The following is a 23,963-nucleotide window of genomic DNA, read 5'->3' as shown; positions in this document are numbered from 1 at the left end:
GAAAGTCCTTCTCCATGTCTTCTCCGAACTTCTCCCACACACGCTGCTTTGCCTCTTTCACGGCAGAGGCTGCAGCCCTTCGGGCCCTTCGGTACCTTGCAACTGCCTCCGGAGTCGTCTGGGATAACATATCCCGGAAAGACTCCTCCTTCAGTCGGACGGCTTCCCTGACCACCGGTGTCCACCACGGTGTTCGTGGGTTACCGCCCCTTGAGGCACCTAAGACCCTAAGACCACAGCTCCTCACCGCAGCTTCAGCAATGGAAACTTTGAACATTGTCCACTCGGGTTCAATGCCCCCAGCCTCCACAGGGATGCACGAAAAGCTCCGCCGGAGGTGTGAGTTGAAAGTCTGTCGGACAGGGGCCTCCTCCAGACGTTCCCAATTTACCCGCACTACCCGTTTGGGCTTACCAGGTCTGTCCACAGTCTTCCCCCACCCCCTGACCCAACTCACCACCAGATGGTGATCGGTTGACAGCTCCGCCCCTCTCTTCACCCGAGTGTCCAAAACATACGGCCTCAGATCAGATGAAACAATTATAAAATCGATCATTGACCTTTGGCCTAGGGTGCTCTGGTACCAAGTACACTTATGAGCATCCCTATGTTCGAACATGGCGTTCGTTATAGACAATCCATGACTAGCACAGAAGTCCAACTACAAACAACCACTCTGGTTTAGATCAGGGAGGCCGTTCCTCCCAATCACGCCTCTCCATGTGTCTCCATCATTGCCCACGTGTGCGTTGAAGTCCCCCAGCAGAACTATGGAGTCCCCGACTGGAGCCCCATGCAGGACTCCACTCAAGGTCTCCAAGAAGGCCGAATACTCCGAACTCTTGTTTGGTGCATATGCACAAACAACAGTCAGAGTTTTCCCCCCCACAACCCGCAGGCGTAGGGAGGCGACCCTCTCGTCCACCGGGTTAAACTCCAACGTAGCGGCGCTCAGCCGGGGGCTTGTGAGTATCCCCACACCCGCCCGGCGCCTCACACCCTGGGCAACTCCGGAGAACAAAAGAGTCCAACCCCTATCCAGGAGTATGGTTCCAGAACCGAGACTGTGCGTAGAGGTAAGCCCCACCAGATCTAACCGGTAGCGCGCCACCTGCCGCACAAGTTCCGGCTCCTTCCCCCACAGAGAGGTGACATTCCACGTCTCCAGAGCCAGCCTCTGCTGCCCGGGTCTGGTCCGTCGAGGCCCCTGACCTTCACTGCCACCCATGTGCAGCGCACCCGACCCCAGCGGTTCCTCCCACAGGTGGTGGGCCCATGCGATGATTCACAATTCAATTCAATTTTATTTATAGTATCAAATCATAACAAGAGTTATGTCAAGACACTTTACAGATTGAGTAGGTCTAGACCACACTCTATAAATACTCCATAATGGGTCTTAGGGGTGGAATACACAATAGTAAACATGATCAGTCCGCGTGTGAAGGACACAAGTCTGTGTTATTTGACAGAAATCCATTTATTTCTGACAATTTGATAAACAAAAATGTGTATTAAGCTGGAGTACATGAAACCCCAATTAACAAAACTGCCTAAACATTTTTTTTTATATTTAAATACTCCCGTTAAAAATCACCTGGAGAGTCCGGCACAGCCTGACTCTGGACCTATTTAAGTTATTGTTCTGCTTGTTCAACGGTTGTTGGATTAATTCCTATTAAACACAGTCAGAGAGGATTTGAAGTGCTATTTCTTCTATCAATTTTTCTCATTTTAACACTAGTGATTTTCCTTTGGTGCTGGCTAACAATTCCTCTATGCAAGGAAAACCCCTGAGACTGGTCCTAAAGGAGTCGTTACTAATGAGTGGTGCACCGTTTCCAGTCCAGAGCAGGTCTTACCTTGTGCCAGTTGAGCTGGGAAAGGTTGATTTTCTTTACCGAACCAGGTTGCAGCTTATTGATCAGTCTGAGAGAGGAAGGAAAACACAACATGTATCGGAATATAATGCCATCCATCAACTATGGAGCAGGGCTGCACGATATGAGGGAATATCACGATAAGTAGGGTTTGGCTTCGAGAACCGATTCCTACTTGGAATCATTTCAAAAATTACGATTCCAGTGGAATAGTTTGGAGGATTTGGTTTCAATCTGATCACAGGTTCCAAATTTAACGTGCATGTTTTTGTTTCCATAGCGACCAGGCTCTTGTTGTGTTGCAGCCGTGGAGCTCAGTAAGCAGCGCTCTAGTCTGGCTTTATTTTACGTTGAAAAAGCTGTAAAACTGCAAACTACCACTGAATCAAAATAAAACTTTCCTCGTATCTGTGAAATAAGCATGTGACCCGTTTCAACTCCACCCCTCAAGGAATCAGAATCGATAAGAATCGGAATCAGAAGGAAGAATCACAATTGGAATCAGAATCGTTAAAATCCAAACGATGGCCAACCCTAGCAATAAGGATACTACTTGAGATCAATACAGATATTTAAGTCTACTTTCAGTATTCTGCTAAAATACCACAAATTGCTTGGTCAATTTAAAACAAATGAGAGGAAAACATTCCCAGCATTCTTTTATTCAACAATTTCAACATTGAATTGAACATTAAAAAGCACCACTAAAAAAAAGTGGTTTTCTTTAAACTAACGCAAAAATCTCTGAGTGTGTTCGTGAAATGCTGCAGCCTTTCAAGATGTTTTTATTGAGGCAGTTGATATCGCCATGACAATAAATTAAAAAGAAAAAAAAATGATATATGGTGCAGCCCTACTATGGAGGATACATTTTAGTTCACGTTTTGCCATCAAACCAGGAGTATTCAAAAAAATGTGTTTGCAAAAACTTTGACACACACACCCACACACACACACACACACACACCCACACTTACTCGCAGAGGATGACTCCATCTTTCAAGCCTTTCTGGAAGTTCTCTCCAATAGACATTCCTGTCACCTCCTCAATCCAGAAACGGAGCTCCTCCTCCTTTTGTGTGTCATATTTCTGAGCAATCTGAAAGATAAAACATTGTTTTATTATTATAATAATACATGTTATGTATAACGCACTTTACATTTAAAACCAATCTCAAAGCGCTACAGGGTGAAAGCATCGATATAAAAGACAGCAGCAACCAGCGAGGTTGCAATACAAGTCATAGGTCTTGGTAAAAACAACTGCCAAATCTATTGTGCCTTTTATCAGCCGCTGCTTTGCATGTTAAAACGAGCCTGGCTCCCATTTGGGTGGTCTAACTTCATACGTTAGGCCAGCTGTTCAAAATCTGGAGGGGATTTTTGACAGTACCATGACATTCGACAAACCGATTAATAACATTGTTAAAATTAGCTTTTTCTAGCACTGTCGTCTGGCTAAAGTCCTTCCTACACAGGCACCATCTTGAGAAGGCAATTCTCGTCTTTATTAGTTCAAGGCTGGATTATTGTAATGTACTTAAAAGGAACACGCTGACTTATTGGGACTTTGTCTTATTCACCGTGTCCCTCAGAGTTAGATAAGTCCATACATACCCTTCTCATCTCCGTGCGTGTTGTAACTCTGTCTACCCACCGCTAGCCTAGCTTAGCACAGATCCTGGAGGTAACTGGCTCCATCTAGCCTAGCTTAGCACAGATCCTGGAGGTAACCGGCTCTAACTAGCCTACCACTCCCAATAAGTGACAAAATAATGCCAACATGTTCCTATTTACATGTTGTGATTTGTATAGTCACAGGGTGTACAAATAACAAGGTCACATGACACACAGCCGTCTTCTAACCGTATACATACTGGGAACTATATTCTCAGGAGGTGAAGCACTGCTACTTCTGCTACTTGGGCGGAGTGATTTGCTTGCAGCACCTGAGAAGCCCCGTGGTGAGGAGCAGAGAGTAGCAGTCGTAAAGCCTGTAAATAGAAACATGTTGGCGTTATTTTGTCACTTATTGGGAGCAGTAGGCTAGTTAGAGCCAGTTACCTCCAGGATCTGTGCTAAGCTAGGCTAGCGGTGGGTAGACAGAGTTACAACACGCACGGAGATGAGAAGGGTATGTATGGACTTATCTAACTCTGGGGGACACGGTGAATAAGACAAAGTCCCAATAAGTTGGCATGGTCCTTTAATGTTGCCCTCAATCATTTTCAATTTTGCCTGCCTTCAACTTATGCAAATTGCTGCTGCTCGCTTTTTAACGAAGGCCTCCAGGCGTGCACACATCCCCCCCTGTTCTTTACACTCTCCACTGGCTCCTGGTGCGGTTTAGAATCCAATTGTAAGATTTGAATGTTTATCGTTTCTGTCCGAGATTTTAACCCTTCGCCAAAAACAACAGGTCTTTCAGTCACCCTATGAACTGGTTTGAGAAGTCCCAAGGTGGAGGACAAACTGTGGAGTGGAATAATGTTACATATCACAGGTTGTTTACAGAAATGTCCTATTTTCAATGGCTTTTTCATTTATTTTGTATTCCTTTATTGAACATGATGGTAGAAGGTGTAGTATGTAGATGCTGCTGTTGAACTGAGGCAGATCAGACATTACACTTTACAGAAAGTACTGATATTTTTTATTGGAATTGTTTTCTATTATTATAACTTTAGCTTTTGTGATAAATGTTCTGTGTTTGGCTGTTCTATGTTCCATGCTTATTAAAAGAAAAACACTCATATCTATGTTCTCATCCTTGCATTAGAATATAGAGTAGTTTTGATGGTGTCTCATGTTATAATGCTCCATGACATGTTTTATCTGATACACTGTGAATATTGAACTTTAGCTAAACTTTTAAGAAGAAATTTCGCAAATCGAATCGTCATCGCAATATCTGGCAGAAAAATCACAATTAGATTGTTTTCCCTATGTCGTTCAGCTCTAAGAGAAACTGTCTGCTAGTGTGGAGGACACATATTACAGACTACTCTAGTCAGTTTCAGGCATATGAACCCATTTATCATGCCCTGAGTTACCGAATACTCTCCAAAGGCAGAGGTCTTCAACATGGGGTCCAGGGCCCCAAGGGGGTCCTCAGAGTTACTGCAGGGGCCCCACCAAATTATTGTATATATTTTCATTACAGAAAAATACTTTGCACATCTATAATGTGAGACAGGTGCGTCGGAGGGTAGAAGTAAGTCAAAAGTTGCAAAGAAACTCCTGCACGCTGTCTAACTTGCAAAAAATAAATGTAATAGCAGGCAACGTTTCGGTACTAGACCATCATCGGGCAACATGAATGAAGGGAGTTTCTTTGCAACTTTTGAAAGTTTTTTCAAAAATTAAAATGTCTTAACATGAATCCAAGATATTATTAGCATATATAAATCAGCCTGTTTGTGAAAAAAACACAATGATGATGGTCTTACTGGCCTATAGGTAAGGTAGTCATCCACAGATCCAGTTCATCCTATATAATATCATAAACCTATATAAAATCATGCCAACAATTATTATTTTAAAAGCTTAGTATTCTATGGCCGGTATAAAAGCTTTAGGCCGCCTACACGTTATTGTAGGCCCAATTTAATAGGGGAAAGTCTGACAGTGGTGCTATGGAAAAAAAAGTTGTATCTATAATCTTCCCATTTGCTCCGGTCATCTCCTAACATCTAATGTTGGCAGCCTGTGCATCAACAGCCCACAGACACTGCTCATCCACAGCAGGGCAAAGAGTTTATAGTCAAAAGAACCACACGACACAAACCATCTGGTGTCCATCTCAGAGCAGTTTAAGCCACATTTTTACAATACACTTTTTAGATCTTGTTTGCTTTCATCTGTTTTTAGATTTTAACCCGGATAAAGGATTTTAGTCATCGGACGTCTGGATCTGAAGTTATCAGAGAAACAAGCCGACGTGTCTGACATCGGCGGATGAAAACACTGACTGAGGCAGTTTCACATTAAACATCTGTGTTTTACAGGTTTAAATCACTGGGTCCGTTTGTTTTGGAGATGAGGAAACCTCTGCGGATAATAAATAATGATAACTCATTGCATTTATATTAGGGCTGCATATCGTTTTTTTTTTTTTTGTTGTTTTTTTTTTTAAATCGTCATCGCGATATCAACTGGCGCAATAACCACATGGCGAAAGGCTGCGACAGCAGAAAACTTTTTCCAATCTTTTGTTGTGCTGCCTTTCACGTTCAATTCAATCTTCAATTTATTCAATAAAAGGATGTTGGAAATGATTTCCTTTCAATCGTTTAAAATTCAACAAGCAATTTGTTGTATTTGAGGAACTGCAGCGGAACTGAGAACACTTTAATCTCGGTTTATTTATCGCAAGTAAAATCGTTATCGCAGTATTTACAACGTTTTCGTGCATTTCCCTCATATCTTGCAACCCTAATCTATATAGTGCTTAATCAAACACACTCAACGCACTTCACGGGGGGTGACTACTCTCTACCACCACCAATGGGTAGCACCCATCTGCCCCCCCAACATGAACCACCCCATCCCAACTCAGAATTCTTTACAGAGGTTCTAAGATATGGAATTCTCTCCCTCCCAGGCTAAGGGAAAATTTGGCTCATTCAAAAAGATCTGTGAAAAATCAGTAACTAACATGTTTTTTTTTTATTACTTTTCCTTTTCTCTCTTTCTTCAATCTTTATTTTCTCTCCTCATTTAATTGTTCCTTTCTTCTGTCCCTTTTTCTTTCCTTCTGACTGTTTTTTTATGTTTTTATTTTCTACATGCTACCTTTCCTTGATTTATTTAAGGGAACCCAACATGTCAAGGCCCTTGAGGGTTTCTGGGTTTCCTTTGTCTTTTTTTTTTAACTTATTTTATCGTATATGTAACACTGTATGGTTTTTAGTTTTTTTGCATGTGCAAAATCAAAGGCCCGGGATGACCAGTGTTCCAACTGAGTGCCATGCCAGCATTGCTCCGTCGTTGGCTGTTGTTTTGATTGAGAGACCCCTAGTGGCAGAACGTGACATTATAGTCCGTTTAGGGGCCTTGACTTGAAGACAAAACATTTTACACTTTAAGTGTTTTGTCCTTCGTGTCAAAAAAAGGGCTGTTTCATTTCAGCTGCAGTCCATCACTTGTCCTCCCTTCACTGAAACCTGACAGCAATCACATCAGACACTTTGTCCCAAGTAGGGCTGCACGATTATGGAACAAATCCTAATCACGCTCATTTTGGTCCATATTAAATCACTATTTAACACGATTACTCATTGTCTTTTGAAAAGATGTTGCAATTATTGAACTTAAAAAAACAAAAAAAACAGTGAAAATAAGTCAAAGGCCCTGAACACCCACATAGGTGTTTATAGTTAACGTGGCTGATTGGTAAAGACATCAGTAAGGACAGCGGGGCATCTAAAGACATTAAAGCAAGGCTGGGAAAGGCTCAGGGTGCCTTCTCCCAACTCCGTCCCATCTGGAGATCAAAACAATACAGCCTTAAAACAAAGATGCTCCTATATAACTGTAATGTAAAGTATGTCTGTTCTGCTGTATGGTTCAGAGAGCTGGCGAGTTGTCAAAACAGACATGAGGAGAATGGAAGTGTTCCATAATGGATGCCTCCGACGAAGATGCCAGATCTTTTGGCCTAATAAGATCTCCAACAATAAACTGTCCAAGAAAACGGGGAGCATCACCAAGGAGATTACGCACAGATGCCCAAGATGGCTAGAACATGTGTTGAGGATGGAGCAGGACCGCATCACAAAAGTCACCTTAAGATGGACACCACCTGGCAAAAGAAAACCTGGGAGACCCAAAACCACCTGGCACAGAACTGTGACACAAGAGCTGGAACAGATGAACCTGTCATGGGGAGAGGCCCAACATGCTGCCAGGGACCCAATGCAATGGAGAGTGCTCATTGAAGCCTTATGTACCATCGGGAGGGAGGGAAGTAAGTAAGTAAGTAAGTGGCTGATTGGACCTTTTCCAGGACTGTATGAGTGTGGATAGACTGAGTGATTGACATCTTCCCGAGTCCACTGTTAGTGCTGTTGCACCTGGTAGGGCGGGACAAATGACAGCTTTGTCATCCTTATTGGTAGAAAAGATTTGTGACCTAATAAGTTCCCATCTAAGCTCCGGCCCACCTTCAACCTGAGCAGAGGTGTAATCAGACAGAATAACTGAAACCACCAGTGTGGGTGTTCAGAGGCAAATCAACAGTGAAAAACACCTTGAACTGTAAAATTTCCCATAATACTTTTAACGGAAGGGATCTGGTTTTACCTCTAGATGGGGTAGGATAAGGGGACAATAAGGTCTGTACATTTTTATATGACTTTATGTATCTGTATTGTATACTGTAAATACTTTGTATTTTATTGCGCCATCTACCTGCCAAGGGACTACGGATGGAAACTAGCAATTTGCTACAACCTGGAACAAGACATCCATTAATACATTTTTTTGTGCACTGTCCCCGTTCAAATCAATAAATTACAATTACCATTACACCTGCACAGCCCTGTGTAATGCCCAGTCAACACCTCGACTCACTGTCATGTAAAGAACAGATATTGGAATCTTCATATTCCCTCTCCTCCTCCCTGTTCTGGTTAAAAGCCAAGCAGGATGTTGTTGCTCCAAACTGTGACACAGTGGACGGTTGGAGTTCAAGGTTGGATCTTCTCTGCTCGTAATAACGTCAGGCCTGAAAGCTGTGTCACTTAGGAACTAATGTGAGCTGGTTTTGTGTCTGTGGAGTCTGACAATACCAGAGGAACCACACACACACACACACACACACACACACACACAGACCAAAGAGCTACAACAGAGAGGGGTTTTTTTTTCCCCCTCTTCACATCTCCAGGCAGTTATTTTCGAAGGAAGATTGCCAAGAACTCTCTGGAAAAAAAAAAAAAACAGGCATTGGAAAAAGGGATCCAATTCTTTTGATGGAACCATTAAAACTGATCTGCTGAGGAAAAAATTCTGGAAGGTCACGATTTGAGCCAGCTGGAAGTTAAAACCGAAAAAAAGAAAATCAAAACCTGTACCCGAAAGCATTTCCTGATGACAGCACAAAACTGCACGCAGTTCAAAACAGGTTCAGTGAAGTCAGTGCTACGGTCTAACACACTCTTAAGAATGCACAGAATGTAGTCTGAGCCGGTCCCAGTCAGGAATTCAGCTACAAATGGTCCAACCAGGGTGATAGGTGAAGTTAACCGAAACACTTGAGCATGAAAACAAATATCATCCAACCGCAGCGGTTAGTCAGCATGAAGCTGATTGGCGTCCGTCACGCCGTTGGCCTGACTGAGTAGTGAACCGAGGCTGAGCAAACGGAGTGAGGCTGCTATTCATTAATATACAACCACCTCTGAGCCCCAGCAACACACCACATACGGTGGTGAGAGGAGCCACGTCATCAACTGGGAGGACAGAGAGAAAAAGCACAGGCAACAAGTCAGGAGTTTCAGGAGAAGAGGAATAGATTTAGGGTTGCAACTACTATTATACTACTCTATTTCGTTTCATCTGACAATGAAAAAGGTACTTTTTTCAAGTACCCCCTGACCAGCACAAAACATTTTTGGTAGAGATGTTCCAATACCATCGGAACAGCCTCCAATACCGCCTAAAATGCTGGTATCGGTAAGTACTGGAGTTTATGCACTGATCCGATACCACGTAGTTAAGTACTGAAGAAAATCTACTTTAAAAGTAGTTTATTCATGTTCTGTATTTGTTATGACTCGCTGTCAAACTGCATAGTAACAGAAAGTTCTATGACGTTCATTGTTTTTAATGTTTCACAAAGAGTTTAACCTGAGCCAGGCCGACAACAAATCATATCCCATCCATACAGGGATAGTAGTATACAGCTGGTAAAACATGATCAAATATATGACACACTGGTACGGGATCGGTACTCGGTATCGGCCATACGCAAGTTCACGATTTGATTCAAAAATGTATTTGATTCAAAAACAATTCTCGATTCAAAAAATGATTCACAGTATGTAAATGTAGTTACTTTTCCCATGTGATTGCAGTAGACATACATCCATCCATCCATCCATCCATCCATCTTCATCCGCTTATCCGGGGTCGGGTCGCGGGGGTAGCAGCTCCAGCAGGGGACCCCAAACTTCCCTTTCCCGGGCCACATTAACCAGCTCCGACTGGGGGATCCCGAGGCGTTCCCAGGCCAGGTTAGAGATATAATCCCTCCACCTAGTCCTGGGTCTCCCCCGAGGCCTCCTCCCAGCTGGACGTGCCTGGAACACCTCCCTAGGGAGGCGCCCAGGGGGCATCCTTACCAGATGCCCGAACCACCTCAACTGGCTCCTTTCGACGCAAAGGAGCAGCGGCTCTACTCCGAGCTCCTCACGGATAACTGAGCTTCTCACCCTATCTCTAAGGGAGACGCCAGCTACCCTCCTGAGGAAACCCATTTCGGCCGCTTGTACCCTGGATCTTGTTCTTTCGGTCATGACCCAGCCTTCATGACCATAGGTGAGGGTAGGAACAAAAACTGACCGGTAGATCGAGAGCTTTGCCTTCTGGCTCAGCTCTCTTTTCGTCACAACGGTGCGATAAATTGAATGTAATACCGCACCTGCTGTGCCGATTCTCCGACCAATCTCCCGCTCCATTGTCCCCTCACTCGCGAACAAGACCCCAAGGTACTTGAACTCCTTCACTTGGGGTAAGTACAAAAACTAAACTATCGACACAGCGTAGTATCGTGATATTTTCCGTGGCAATACTGTATTGATGCACAGACGCCGAGTATTGATCTATTATTATATGCGTGTATTGTCAGTTTGTCTGACTGACGACAATCCCATTTTGCAGCAATACAATTGAAGTGAGATGAACAAACAGAGAACTTTATATTTTTAGATGAAACAGATATTGACAAAGGTTCCTTTCGGGAACATCATTTGAAACTGGGAACAATTTGAAGTTGGGAAAATGGTAATAAATTGCAATATATCGCAGAATATTGCAATATGTTTAAATTGCAATAATAGTATCGTGATGATATCGTATCGTGAAGCCACTGGTGATTCCCACCCCTACTAACCTCCATTCTGGACTACACACCTGCCCATTGCACATACTACTGTATGTACTTCATGCACATTCTGCACTCAACCCATTCAGCCTCCTTTTCTTCGGTTTTGTATATTTCTGTTTCTGTATTTATTGTTTATTTCATATTAATGTAAGTGTAACTTATTGTGGCAATAAACCCTTTTCTGATTCTGATTCTCAAGAATAGAGGCGCAGCCATGCAAGTCTCTTCTGAAGGCTCATCTCCAGTCTGCACTCTGCACGTATATAAAACCCCCAAAAACAGTGCACTAAAGAGGCCAACAGTTGCACAGAGCTGGGTTTACAACCATCTTGTAATGGAGCTTTAAATTTGAACCCAGTCTAACAACTAAAGGGACACTATGACGTTTCAAGAACTGTCAGTGATAACTAGCAATTAGCAAACAGTTCTATGACACTCTAAAATACTTCAGCAGTTTCTCAACTTCTCTTGGGTTTATACAACAATGTTTCTGTTCAATTACATAAATGTAAAATCTTGTTTTCTCCAAAATGTGCTTGTGTCCTTAGGTTCTTTAACTTCTGGTTCTCAAAGACACTTATTATATTATCATACTGTTGTTGGTTACTAGCATTTTGTTGCTAATCTATTCCAATGCATATATTTTTTTACCTGCTTTTGTCAGTGTGGTACTTGATTCCCCTTATTAAACAGTAAGTTTTTACCTGTTCTATCAGCAGCAAATGTTCCTCCCTGATGTAGTTTAGATTTACGGTTTCTATTTTGGCCAAATTCCCTGTCATTTCAATAACATTTCTATCAGTGGATGCTACTTGTTGTTCATTTGGCGACTTCAAACTAATCAGATTTGGTTCCAAATTAAATCTATAACAGAGTTTCCTGCAGAAACTTTGTGTAGCGGAGGAGGTCAGCCACCCAGATCCACACACATGGATCTCACCCGATGGTATTCACTATGTGATATGGCACGTCTGCTCTTTTTACCTGAGGGTTAATGTTTTATTTTATTTAAATGTTTATGATGTTTGGCAGAGGTAGTCTCCACCACTATAAAACAGATTTTGGAGAATAACATATCACTGAGAAAGTTAAAAAGGAACAAGGGATCCTATAGGGCCATCCTGCACTGAGCATTCTTGTGATAACTACTTGAGAGGTTCTTTTAAAAGTTACTCCTTTAAATAGGCGTGAATCAGAATCAGTTTTATGGCCAAATATGTGTATGCATACGAGGAATGTGACTGCGGTTTTCATTGCTCACAATAGTACCCAGTTCCAGTAGACATGTAGAAATTGAATGACAAATGTGTTTTACTCTTCACCCTTTCAACAAAGAACTTTTTAGTCCTAAGTTGCCTCTTTAGTAGGCTTGTGTATAGTTTGGTTTTTTTTACGATACCGGTGCTAAAACAATACTTTAAAAACGGTGCCGGTGCCAAAACGTTGCCTAATTGGTAGTACAAAACGGCTTGTTTATTGCTAAGGCCATAGAGTGAAATATATATGATCTCTTTAAAATGTAATAACAATACCTAATAACCATAACTTATTTTACCAGTCAATTGCTGTTAAAGGACGAAAACAAGAACCACTAGATGGCAGAAGGTTATTTTACAATAACATGAATGCACCATGAGCTTACGAGTTGCAATTGAACGCACCATTAATTCTCCGAGAACTCCGACAGCAGCAGTGGCCATGGTGCTGCTAGTCTACTCTGCGTCTTTATGTCACAAGCGTAACTATGCATATCAAATTTGGTTTAGTTTTTTTTTATTTTTTTTTTTATATAAAATCAGTCCTATGGGAAACTAGGCCACCTTGAGATGAAAACTCCTTTTTTACAATAAGTCACAAATATGATATTAAATGACATTAAGGTAGGCCTAGATGACCCATCTGTTAGGAAGCGAAGGTTTGTGTTCCAGTTCTGTACTGTTGTCCGTTACAACAGAGCTGTTTGACTTAACCTCTCTAGCAGCTCTGCACACACAAACACAATCAATCTGTTTGCTTGAAATGACAGCCAGACGCCACCCACAGGCACACGGAACGTAAAGGGGGAGAAAACAAACAGACGCTTTAGGATGGGGGTTTTAAAGACACTGAAGGATTCAGTCAGTATACAATACTGACTGGTGGTTAGTATTTTTTTTAAGAGGACTTTTTTGCTGCTTCATCAAAATGTATAGACGTGCTTTGCTTGGTGAGCCAACAAGTTCCATTCTTTTACATTCCCATTTATTTATATATATATATATATATATTTATTTCTTTCTGCTCAAACAATCATCATTACACATTCAAAAACGGTAGTGTCATCACTCAGGTCATAGTGTTAGTGAAGAGTTACAGCATTGAGAAGGAAAAACACTAACTATAAACTAACAAAATAACAGTAATAAAAACAGCAACATAGTGATGGAAATGAGACTAAGTTATGTAACCCATTAATAAAAGCAGTGGTTCAAGATCTGCAATACTCTTCTACTGTATCTGCTATGCAAGATAATGTGGCTCATATACAGTATGATGTCCAATATTTACGATAAACAAAGTCAAGTTTTCAGCATTGCATAGGTTTTGATATTTATAGTGTACATATTACTATTACTCTTATTTTTCCATTCCTATATGTTGTAAAGATATATTTCTGTTACTATTAAATGTGTATTTTCTTATCTGTTGTGTTGCACTTGAGCTGCTGTAACGTGGGAATTTCCCCATTATGGGATGGATCAATAAAGTCTTATCTTATCTTATAACTGTTCCATCAAGCTTGCATTTTTCTCCTCCTGAAAACTCGGCCTAATCAAATGCCATCAACGCAAAACTTGGTACTCCTATTCGCCATGCCACTCTGAGGCTCTGTACCAAGTTTGGCGACGATTGGCCCTTAGGGGGCGCTATAATCAAGGTAGATGTGTTTTGGCCTATAACCCAATGAACTCAATGGCAAATGGAAAATTTGCAATTGCAACTTTTTTTTGGGGTATATTTGTAGCTATTTTTAGGGCCTGGGCGCCGAAGGCCCTACTGAAACTGAAGGAATTATTATTATTATTATTATTTTTGTATTTAATGTGTATTTTCTTATCTGTTGTGTTGCATTTGAGTTGCTGTGAAGCGAGAACTTCCCAGTGTGGGATCAATAAAGTATATCTTATCTTAGCATTGTTCCATCAGGCTTGTAAAACAAAGAAGTGCATGTTTTTCCTCGTGAGGAGAAGAAGACGACAAAGCGGCGGAGCCACAGAGAGCAGTTTAAAAGCTGTGGGCTGAGCTGACATGCTGAGAGACTCATTGTAGAGAGCTCACTTACTGAGGCACCTCCAGTTTTCCAGGTGCTAAAAGACGCTGCACGTGTCCCGTTATTATTCTTCTTAACGTAAAAAAAAGTATTAAAATTTCCATAATTGGTGGAAATAAATAACGTATTTACAGCAACATAATAAACATAGTGAACCACAGGTGCAAAAGTGTTAATTGTGATTAAAGTTGGGTTGCCAACATCTATGTCGATAATTTATGCTGCAATCAAATTTCTGGTCAATGTAATCTCCAATAATTGCAATAATTCTGTATCTGGTATTTTACAGTCTGGGTTTTTCCTCAAATGTTTTTCATGGTCTTGTTTGCCTTCCTTAATATCGATATTTGTGTAGAGGCCCTCAATGTCCATAGTAAATAGGATGGAATGATCAAGAATATGGAGTTTTTTTATTAAAGAATCAAAGAAACTACGGTTACATTTACATTGCTACGTTTTGGTTTTTAAGCAGAGTTTTGAGCCAAAAGCGATCTCGGTGCACACAAGTGTTTTTAGCTCCAGTAGAAGAACTAATCTCCGTTTGAACTAACACGCCCAAACCAAAATATCTCATCAACATTCTGGTATACTGGGCATAAACAGGAGGCAGCATGTATACTCCGCCTGTTGCTGGTAGTTGCCATGGTAACGTTAGTAGCTTAGGCTCAGAGAACGAGACGTCATGACCCAATCAGGCGGAGAAACATTTGCGTCAGTTCCGGTGTTACCAAAGGTCTCCGGCCGTTGAGACTAGGGGTGCACCGATCCGATATAAAGATCGGATATCGGCCCCGATAGACAAAGCCCAGGCATCGGTATCGGGACTGAAAAAGTCGGATCGGTGCATCCCTAGTTGAGACTGCAACACAACCCCGCAGATTCCAAACCAAAATGGGTCACAAGTGTTTCCAAATGTCTCCAGTTCAGGGGATCGGAAACGCCAGAGCAGGGGGAATGAGAGGGGGAAACACCAGAGCAGGGGGAATGAGAGGGGGAAACGCCAGAGCAGGGGGAATGAGAGGGGGGAACACCAGAGCAGGGGGAATGAGAGGGGGGAAACACCAGAGCAGGGGGAATGAGAGGGGGAAACATAGAAAAAGATATTAGTTTTTAAACCAAAACGTAGCAATGTAAATGAAGCCTAGGAGGTGTGCTGTAATGGTGGATGGAGCGAGGTGGGGAAAAAAGACTAAACTTTGCAGAGAGAGTGAACTCTGTATCACAGAGATGACACTAACTGACCTGAAACCTGGACAAACTGAATTGTAAACTAATACACCGTTTTTCCTACTCCTATCACTATTCTTTCTACAGCTCACATGTGATGTTAGTGGGGCTGATTCCAGTGGTACAAATCAAACATGTTTGACAGGGATGCCCCAACTTTTTCCTCTCCCAGCACCAATTCCAATACGTCAACTCTGGATATATGCTGATACAAAGTACTATCTGGTATCTGGTACCAGATAGTCGCTCTCTCTTTTTCCCCACATTTACATTCTATAAAACTGGTTCGGAATCGGAATCGGAATCATAAAAACATTCTTTGCAAATGTCTCCATTTTCTTCAAAAGCCAAAAGGCCTCCCTTTTCTATTCCAAGGAAGAATATATAGCTGTACATTCACGTAATTATCAGTCCTACAATATCACCCTGAGCCTAAAAAAAAAGACATCAGAATTACTGTACGTGTGGTCTTTCACCACCTAATTAAGCTATATTGTTTGCAAAAGTAGTACATAAATGATAGAATGCAAAACCGATTTTACCTTATCATAGTGTAATAACGACAGTTCGGTGGGTAAATAGGACATACATAGAAGCTCAAAATCCCATTGATACCCCTATCCTCTGCAAATCTCACATTTTGAAACTGCCGCTGAAAACAGGCAAATCTCAACAAAGCTAAAAGTTGACGTCAACATCTAAACTCCTAGTCTTTGTCACGCCCCAACATTTGCATAGGCTACACCACTGACCTGAGGTCAGCTTAGTCTTCTGAATCTAGCTAGGTCACGCAGATCTCCAGAGGTCCGCTATTTAATTACTAAATTCACTTCTGAGACTTTTTTTATGCGAAAAATCAACTATGTAGAGGTCAAATATGGGCCGTTTTACCAAAATTGATGGCTAATGGCAAATTTTGTCCGACTGTGTGTCGCAGTTCATCAGGAGCTCAGCAGGCTACGTGACAGCAGCCGGTGCTGCCTCACCGCCCGGTGTGTCCTCCTTCATAGACTCGCTGTGAGCTAGCTGGATCTCCGTCACAAAGGGAAGCCCGCGGCGCTCCATACCCGCGCAAAGTCACCAGTTCTGGGTTACTGGACTACAAAATGCCGAGGCCCTGATGGAGCTCCAGGGCCTGCAGCTAGCCACGATTCATAGGATTGAAGTGACAGTAGCAGCTAATGAAATCCCTAATTTTCACAGAAATGCATTAAATTGAAATTGGACACCATAGTTAGCTTCACAAGACCTTGTGGTATATGTTATATAAGTGGTGTGACGAAATTCAAACTGAATATACTCTAGTTATGCCGGCAGCCAGCCAGCTCCGCGGAGCTCTGCGGAGCCCCGAGCCCCACAAGTCCAGTAACCGAGAAACGGTGACTTTCACTGGGTATGGAGGTTTCCGTTTTCTCGTCAGACTGTGTGGAGCTCCTAAAGTCCAACACGTCTTACCAAATTTGCAATTAGCCATCAATTTTCGTAAAACGGCCCATATTTGAGCTTTATATATCGTTGATTTCTCGCATAAAAAAATCTCAGAAGTGAATTTAATAACGAAATAGCCCGACAAACAATGTATAACTTTGCAGTGTCTGAAATATGAGACCTGCCGTCTCATCTCCAGTGTGTTTCTATGGGGTTCGCTCAAACCAATCAGCGCGCAGCTCATCTAAATATTCATGAGCATACCATATTTGGAAGAAAAGCTCTTGTTCCAAATAGAGCCATATTCACAGGGTAGTTAAGGGCCTAATAAAATAGCATTCAGACAATTTTCAGTTACATACCCTATTAGGAGACCTTAAGGAACAGTGTGAAATACCCTATATAATCATTCTATCACCCCTTTAAGGCCTGAATGCCCCATTAGGCTCTGTCTGAGAAGGCGGGATAGGATATAGGGGGAGCTAGTGACACTAACGTAGGTTAGCTGCAGGCAGTGTCAGGGAGATGTCTCTCTTCACTGCCCCGCCACCAGGACATGTTCTGGAATAAGGGGCGAAACATCTATGAACGATGGTCCCCAGCTGATGACCCGGAAGCTAACTGAACAGGCAACGGTGAAGTTGCAGCATGAGTAATTTGCGCTAATGTTGTTGCGTAATGATGCTGGAGGTAATGAGAATGTCTCGTTTGGTGAACACAAAGCGAGGGGGCCATCACTAACGAGGAGCCTCGGTAGCTGAATAGAGCTAAAAATGGAATGATTATTACATGGTAGTAATCCACCACTAAGGAGTTATTTTAATATGTTCTTTTTATCCTGCCAGTAAATTACTGGTTCAAAATTACTGAACGTTTATTATTCACAACCTAAAATTAGGTTTGCAAGCTTGGGAGTATTTGTGAGTGCAAAACAATATTCATAAAAAGATACCTAATTTACGTTATAGATATAAAAAAAAAATCATCATTTAAAATCCCTTTAAAAACAGAATACCCTGTAATTTGTACAAATCTTACTTTACTTTTAAATGAACCCTTTTCCCCAAAAAACATTAGAAAGAAAGAGTGTCAACTGGCCTGTACCTGAAACATACAGTACGTCTACTACACAGGCTAGGAAAAAAAGTGAAAAGTGAAATGCAGTGGGCTGAAGGCCCAGTGGATGGGGTCCTCATCAAGGGGTTTCTGCTGAAGGATTTCAGGAATGTGATGTATGCAGCTCGGAGAGGAGCATGGACTACTGATCACACCACATGCAATGGAACCCAGATGGGCCCCTGCCCGCCCTCCTCCTTTTATGTATGTGCACTCTGACAGAGGAGGTTTTACTGCAATAAACTGGGCCTCCGTGACTGCAGTTGTGATAGAAAACCAGAGTCATTACACTTTACAGACAGATTTAGAATACGGACGCCTCCAAATGGAGAAGAGGAATTTAAATCTTATCAGAATGTCATATCTTATTAATATGTACCCCAGGGTTTCCCCCAGAAAAGTTGTTTAGCCCGGTGGCAAGTGTCTTTTTGCGACGAGGGCCCCGCTGGGACCAGACCAGACTAACCCTAACCCTAACCCATTAATGTAGAGCCCAATAGTTTCTGGGATAACAGAATCATGGACGGATGCGTGGAATTAGACTCCATATGGCCCTACATAAGTCAGTGCTAAGAGCTAACTGGATATTTGAAAATATGACTAGGTCTAATTTTCCAACCGAGCCACCCCACTGTAACTGTAGTTCAAAAAACATCTTAAAAATACAAAAAAAAGATCATTCCCAGAGACTTAGGCCTGGTGGGAGACAACTAGGCCCACTGGGCCACCATTTTTACAATACACCGGGGGAAACCCTGTATCCAGCTCCAAACTGTCTGTGGTACTTTAAATGGAAGGATAACAAAGGACAGAAGTACACAGAGTGGACATGCATGTGATTTACACAGACCTTTCTAGCATTTCTGCATGTCTTAAGCCATTTTTGGAAATCAAGTATACTTCGGTTATCAAAGCATGCCATGGAGTTTTGCATTGGCAAATATATTTTTTGCAGTTATTCCCACTTCTGTATTCTCTTAAGGCTCTGTTAAACTTCAAAAAGGACGTGGTTCTGTTTATACTACACTGGGTGACGGCGTAAGTGGATGTGTTAACACATGCAGTCAGCAAGTGTACTCCTTGCATACAGTCCACTCAGTCACAAATTTAGGGTTGCACGCTGATGTCTTTGAGGAGGTCTCTGAGGCTTCTAGCATGTGGGAACAGATAGGAGGGGGACAGCACTGATTACACTGAGGTGGACCAGAAACAACCTGAAGCGCCATAAGACAGCCTTCAATAACAGCTTTCAAACTTCAAACCTGCCATAATCTCAACGCACACAGCCTCGTGTCTGATCATCACTTTTCTATCTGCCCATGTTTGACAGTGCTCTGAAGTGTCCATTATCCACATTGTATTGCAAATCCCATCATCCCACCATATGACATTGAAAGTTCAGACCGTGCATGATACGGTCACTAACCTTTACAGGTGTGTAGTTGACATCAAAATGAAGGCCAAGCCTCTGTAATTTCTTTGTGCCTTTGGGAGCTTGACGGTGTTGCACCAAATAAGTCTCCGTTATTGACGTTTGTGTGTTCTGTCTGAAAGCAGTTTTTACACTGAATGTGTATCCAGCGTTTCCTCTATATGCATTTAGCAGCAGCACCGTAGAAAAGGTAAACCCAGCCCGATCTACCGGCGATTTGATTTCTCCCCGCAGCTCAGGCTGGAGACCTGTACGTTTATCTATCCTGCTTCTGTTACAAATCTGCGGGGACCAATCACAAACTGGCTTATCCACCTGGCGCGCTATTGGCGGGTTTAACAAGATGACGATAGAGAAGCGACCAAGCAGCTTCTTGTTCACATTCAACGTGGCGGCCACCGAAGCGCAGCAAACCGTTGATGGCGCTGTCGCTGCTACGTCACCCGGATCGTTGGTCTGATTGGTTGAAGGAATATCCAATTGTGCACAGAGTCATTTGAACTATGTCCGTTGATCACGCCTCTTGTGCAGTAGAAAATACAGAGCAGACTCCCCAGACTAATGTTCAATCTGAAAAGATTGAGCTTGTGTCTGCTGATAGCCAGACTAGCAGCACAGCACTGCTGCTATATAAAATATCGGATCAAATTCACGGTTTATTAATAAATAAACGTTGACTTATGCCACAAAGGCTTTTTGTATATACACAATGCTGCTACTATTACTACTATTGTGCATCATTTTGATTTTGACGTGATTTATTTCAACGTTATTTGTATAAAATCTTCAACAACTGTGTACAAATATGTGTCAAAAGCCCTTCTCGTGTCAGCGGACGCTCTAAATATCTTCTGGTGAAAACTCACCACTTCGGCACTGCTGCTGGAAAAACATCCTAGCAGAAATCCTATTGTTGGAAAAGTCACCTGTATTTGTATCATATGCCAACAACAATCTATGTAAATTTTGTGTACGACACAATCACAAAAGGCGTGTATGTGGACGTGCCAACAGTTTTGTTGTCATTACTTAGAATTCCTCATGGGGGAGACCGAAACTACACACTAAGTCAACAAATGAGGCAATCAATGGCTGGTGGAAATGATGGAAAAACATTTAAAAATAACAGAAATTATAGTATGCTTTAAAGCAACATTAATGTAGCCTAACTATTTTAAATTTATTTTGGTGCTACACTGCCTTGCCCGGGCACAATTCTCCTATATTATACCCCATTTATAACTATCAGCCACACAACATGTGTTCTGTACAGAATAAGCCTTTAAATCAGACAAATAGCAGATTCCCTCAGATTCAAAAACAATAAAAAGTTTATATAAAACGTCACCATGTTTAGTCGATTCTGAACCAATCAGCTGTTAGATCAGCCGAGAGCCAGGCGTTTTCCCAGCATGCCCTGGGTCTTGCAGTCGGTGGAAAGCAACTGCGCCCGCCTCGATCTCGTGAGAATATCAGAGCAAGTCGGACACAAATCACACCCACGATGCACCGCAGAGCGCCACAGGAGGTCGATCATGCCTGCGGCCATCAAACTACATAACTCCTCCCTCTGAGTGTTACAAAACTGGACTCGCAGCACGTATCTCCACATCACAGCTCAATATTCTTGGACAATTATGTACAATCATTACTTCGTGCAATAATTTTTCAGCTATATGTGCAAAGGTGTCATTTATTCACTGCTGCTACTTATAAACACTGTCCACACTGTATTTATGTTGACACTGCACTACAATGGAATTTGTACAATCTTTTGAACCTAATCTTACTTGAAACCAGAGATGGGTAGTAACAAAGTACAAATACTTCGTTACTGTATATTTTGACTTTACTATTTATTTTTGTGCCGACTTTTTACTTTAACACAAATATCGGTACCGTCTCCTCCTTATATTTTACAAAATTGGCTCGTTACTTTAGTTTCAAATAATTTCAGTGGAGTTACCATTATTATTTTTCACGTCATCAATACCGAATTCAATCTAATTGGATGGGAATATACGTTGCACTTGACGCACAACTACAAGATGAATCAACAGATTCAGCGGCATTCATTGCAGCTTGATGGCGGTAACGTTAGCACAGTAGTATATACTCTGAGAAGCTCCAACGCCAGTTCTCAGCTAACAACTCTGCGACTGTCTGGAAAGGACTTAGGCAGATCACCAGCTATAAGCCTAAAACCCCCCACTCCTTCAATGACCGACACCTAGCCAACGACCTGAACGAGTTCTACTGTCGCTTTGAAAGACAAAAGGACAGTCCTGGAGTCAGAACCCCAGGAAAGCTGCTGGACCGGATGCTGTCTCCCCATCCAGCTTAAAGCACTGCGCTGATCAGCTGTCTCCAGTGTTCACAGACATTTTTAACACCTCACTGGAGACATGTCACGTGCCAGGCTGTTTCAAGACTTCAACCATAATCCCTGTCCCAAGAAGCCAAGGACCACAGGACTTAATGACTTCAGACCCGTCGCCCTGACCTCTGTGGTTATAAAGTCCTTTGAGCACCTTGTGCTTTCACACCTCAAAAGACATCAGCGACCCCCTCCTGGACCCCCTGCAGTTTGCCTACAGAGCCAATAGGTCTGTAGACGATGCAGTCAACCTGGCCCTACACTACATCCTCCGGCACCTGGACTCCGCAGGAACCTGATCCTGTTTGTGGACTTCAGCTCTGCCTTTAACACCATCATCCCGGCTCTGCTCCAGGAGAAATTCTCCCAGCTAGGCGTGCCTGACTCCACCTGCAGGTGGATCACTGACTTCCTGTCTGACAGGAAGCAGCATGTGAAGCTGGGAAACACGTCTCCGACTCACAGACCATCAGCACCGGATCGCCCCAGGGCTGTGTTCTCCTCTGCTCTTCTCCCTGTACACCAACAGCTGCACCTCCAGTCACCAGTCTGTCAAGCTTCTGAAGTTTGTGGACGACACCTCCCTCATCAGACTCCTCTCTGATGGTGACGAGTCCGCCTACAGGTGGGAGGCTGACCACCTGGTGACCTGGTGCAAGCAAAACAACCTAGAGCTCAACGCTCTAAAGACAGTGGAGATGGTCGTGGACTTCAGGAAGAACCCAGCCCCACCTGCCCCCACCACCCTCTGTGGCTCCACAATTGACACTGTGGAGTCTTTCCGCTTCCTGGGAACTGCCATCTCCCAGGACCTCAAGTGGGAGCTGAACATCAGCTCCCTCGTCAAGAAAGCACAACAGAGGATGTACTTCCTGCGGCAGCTGAAGAAATTCAACCTGCCAAAGACAATGATGGTGCACTTCTACACAGCCATCATTGAGTCCATCCTCACATCCTCCATCACCATCTGGTACGCTGCTGCCACTGCCAAGAACAAGGGCAGACTGTTCTCACATCCTCCATCACCATCTGGTACGCTGCTGCCACAGCCAAGGACAAGGGCAGACTGCAGCGTGTCATTTGGTCAGCAGAGAAGGTGATTGGCTGCAATCTGCCGCCGCTCCAGGACCTGAACGCCCCCAGGACTCTGAAGCGTGCTGGAAAGATTGTGGCCGACCCCTCCCACCCCGGACACAAACTCTTTGAGCCACTCCCCTCTGGCAGGAGGCTGAGGTCCATCAGGACCAAAACCTCACGTCACATGAACAGCTTTTCCCCCTCCACCACTAGCCTTATTAACAAGGCCCGGACCCCACCCTGACTCTCCACCTTCATGCCACTGTTCTCTCTCTGCTGTAATGCTCTTTGCTCTTTATTTATTTATTTATTTTTTATTTCTATCTTTATTTTTTAATTTAATACATACTGTGTACATATACTTATATTGTTTATACCTATACTTATATTGTTTAATATTTCATCTAGAGAATGTGTGACGTGCACCAACAACACCAAAACAAATTCCTTGTATGTGTTAAAAAAACGTACTTGGCAATAAAGCTTTTCTGATTCTGATTCTGAAAATGAAGAAAACGGAGATCCCAGATTCGGCAGAGAAGCAGTAAGACATTCCCAATCATCCATGGCCTTATCTGACATTTGTGTGGTCCAGGTAGCTTTGCATAAAAATGGTTGTCATTCGCAAGGCTTCTACCAGAGTATTTTTTAAACACAAGTATCTGTACTTCTACTTGAATACGGGAAGTGAGTACTTTTGCCATCTCTGCTTGAAACCTAATCTCACTTTACTTAACGTTTTTATGTATTTCTTACTGTAGCTATGTTACTTTATACACTTAATGACTTGCTCTTTTCTTACTCTTATTTTTACCATGAACTTGACTGTGAGCAACTGCAACTAAATCATTTCCCTGAGGGGATCAATAAAGTATTCGGATTCTAACCAGCATGCATTGGGCAGCGATCGCCGGTGATCGATTCTGCGCAGGCCTGGCTCATCTCATACTAGCCTATTATGATAGCACTGATATTAGTGAAACAGGATCATATTTGATGGTGAAAAC

The 23,963-nt window shown here is 42.7% G+C and overlaps 1 protein-coding gene and 1 long non-coding RNA gene across 2 annotated transcripts in view; one reads left to right on the top strand and one right to left on the bottom strand.

The window, feature by feature from the left end:
• cnn3a (calponin 3, acidic a) overlaps positions 1-23,963 on the bottom strand; it is a 35,243-nt gene that overhangs the window by 9,647 nt on the left and 1,633 nt on the right. The window contains exons 2-3 of the mRNA XM_078280184.1: positions 2,858-2,979; positions 1,863-1,929 (exon numbers count right to left, since the gene is read on the bottom strand). Coding sequence (XP_078136310.1) covers positions 1,863-1,929; positions 2,858-2,979 — 189 coding nt within the window. The remainder of the gene's footprint in view (positions 1-1,862; positions 1,930-2,857; positions 2,980-23,963) is intronic.
• LOC144537317 (uncharacterized) lies at positions 9,035-12,091 on the top strand. Its single transcript, XR_013503842.1, has 2 exons — positions 9,035-9,557; positions 9,959-12,091. It is a non-coding gene; the product is annotated as an uncharacterized LOC144537317 (long non-coding RNA).

This window comes from Sander vitreus, chromosome 22 (genome assembly GCF_031162955.1).
Source record: "Sander vitreus isolate 19-12246 chromosome 22, sanVit1, whole genome shotgun sequence".
Lineage (NCBI taxonomy): Eukaryota > Metazoa > Chordata > Actinopteri > Perciformes > Percidae > Sander > Sander vitreus.
Note: the sequence above shows the minus strand (reverse complement) of the source record. Positions and strands in the feature narration are given on the sequence as shown.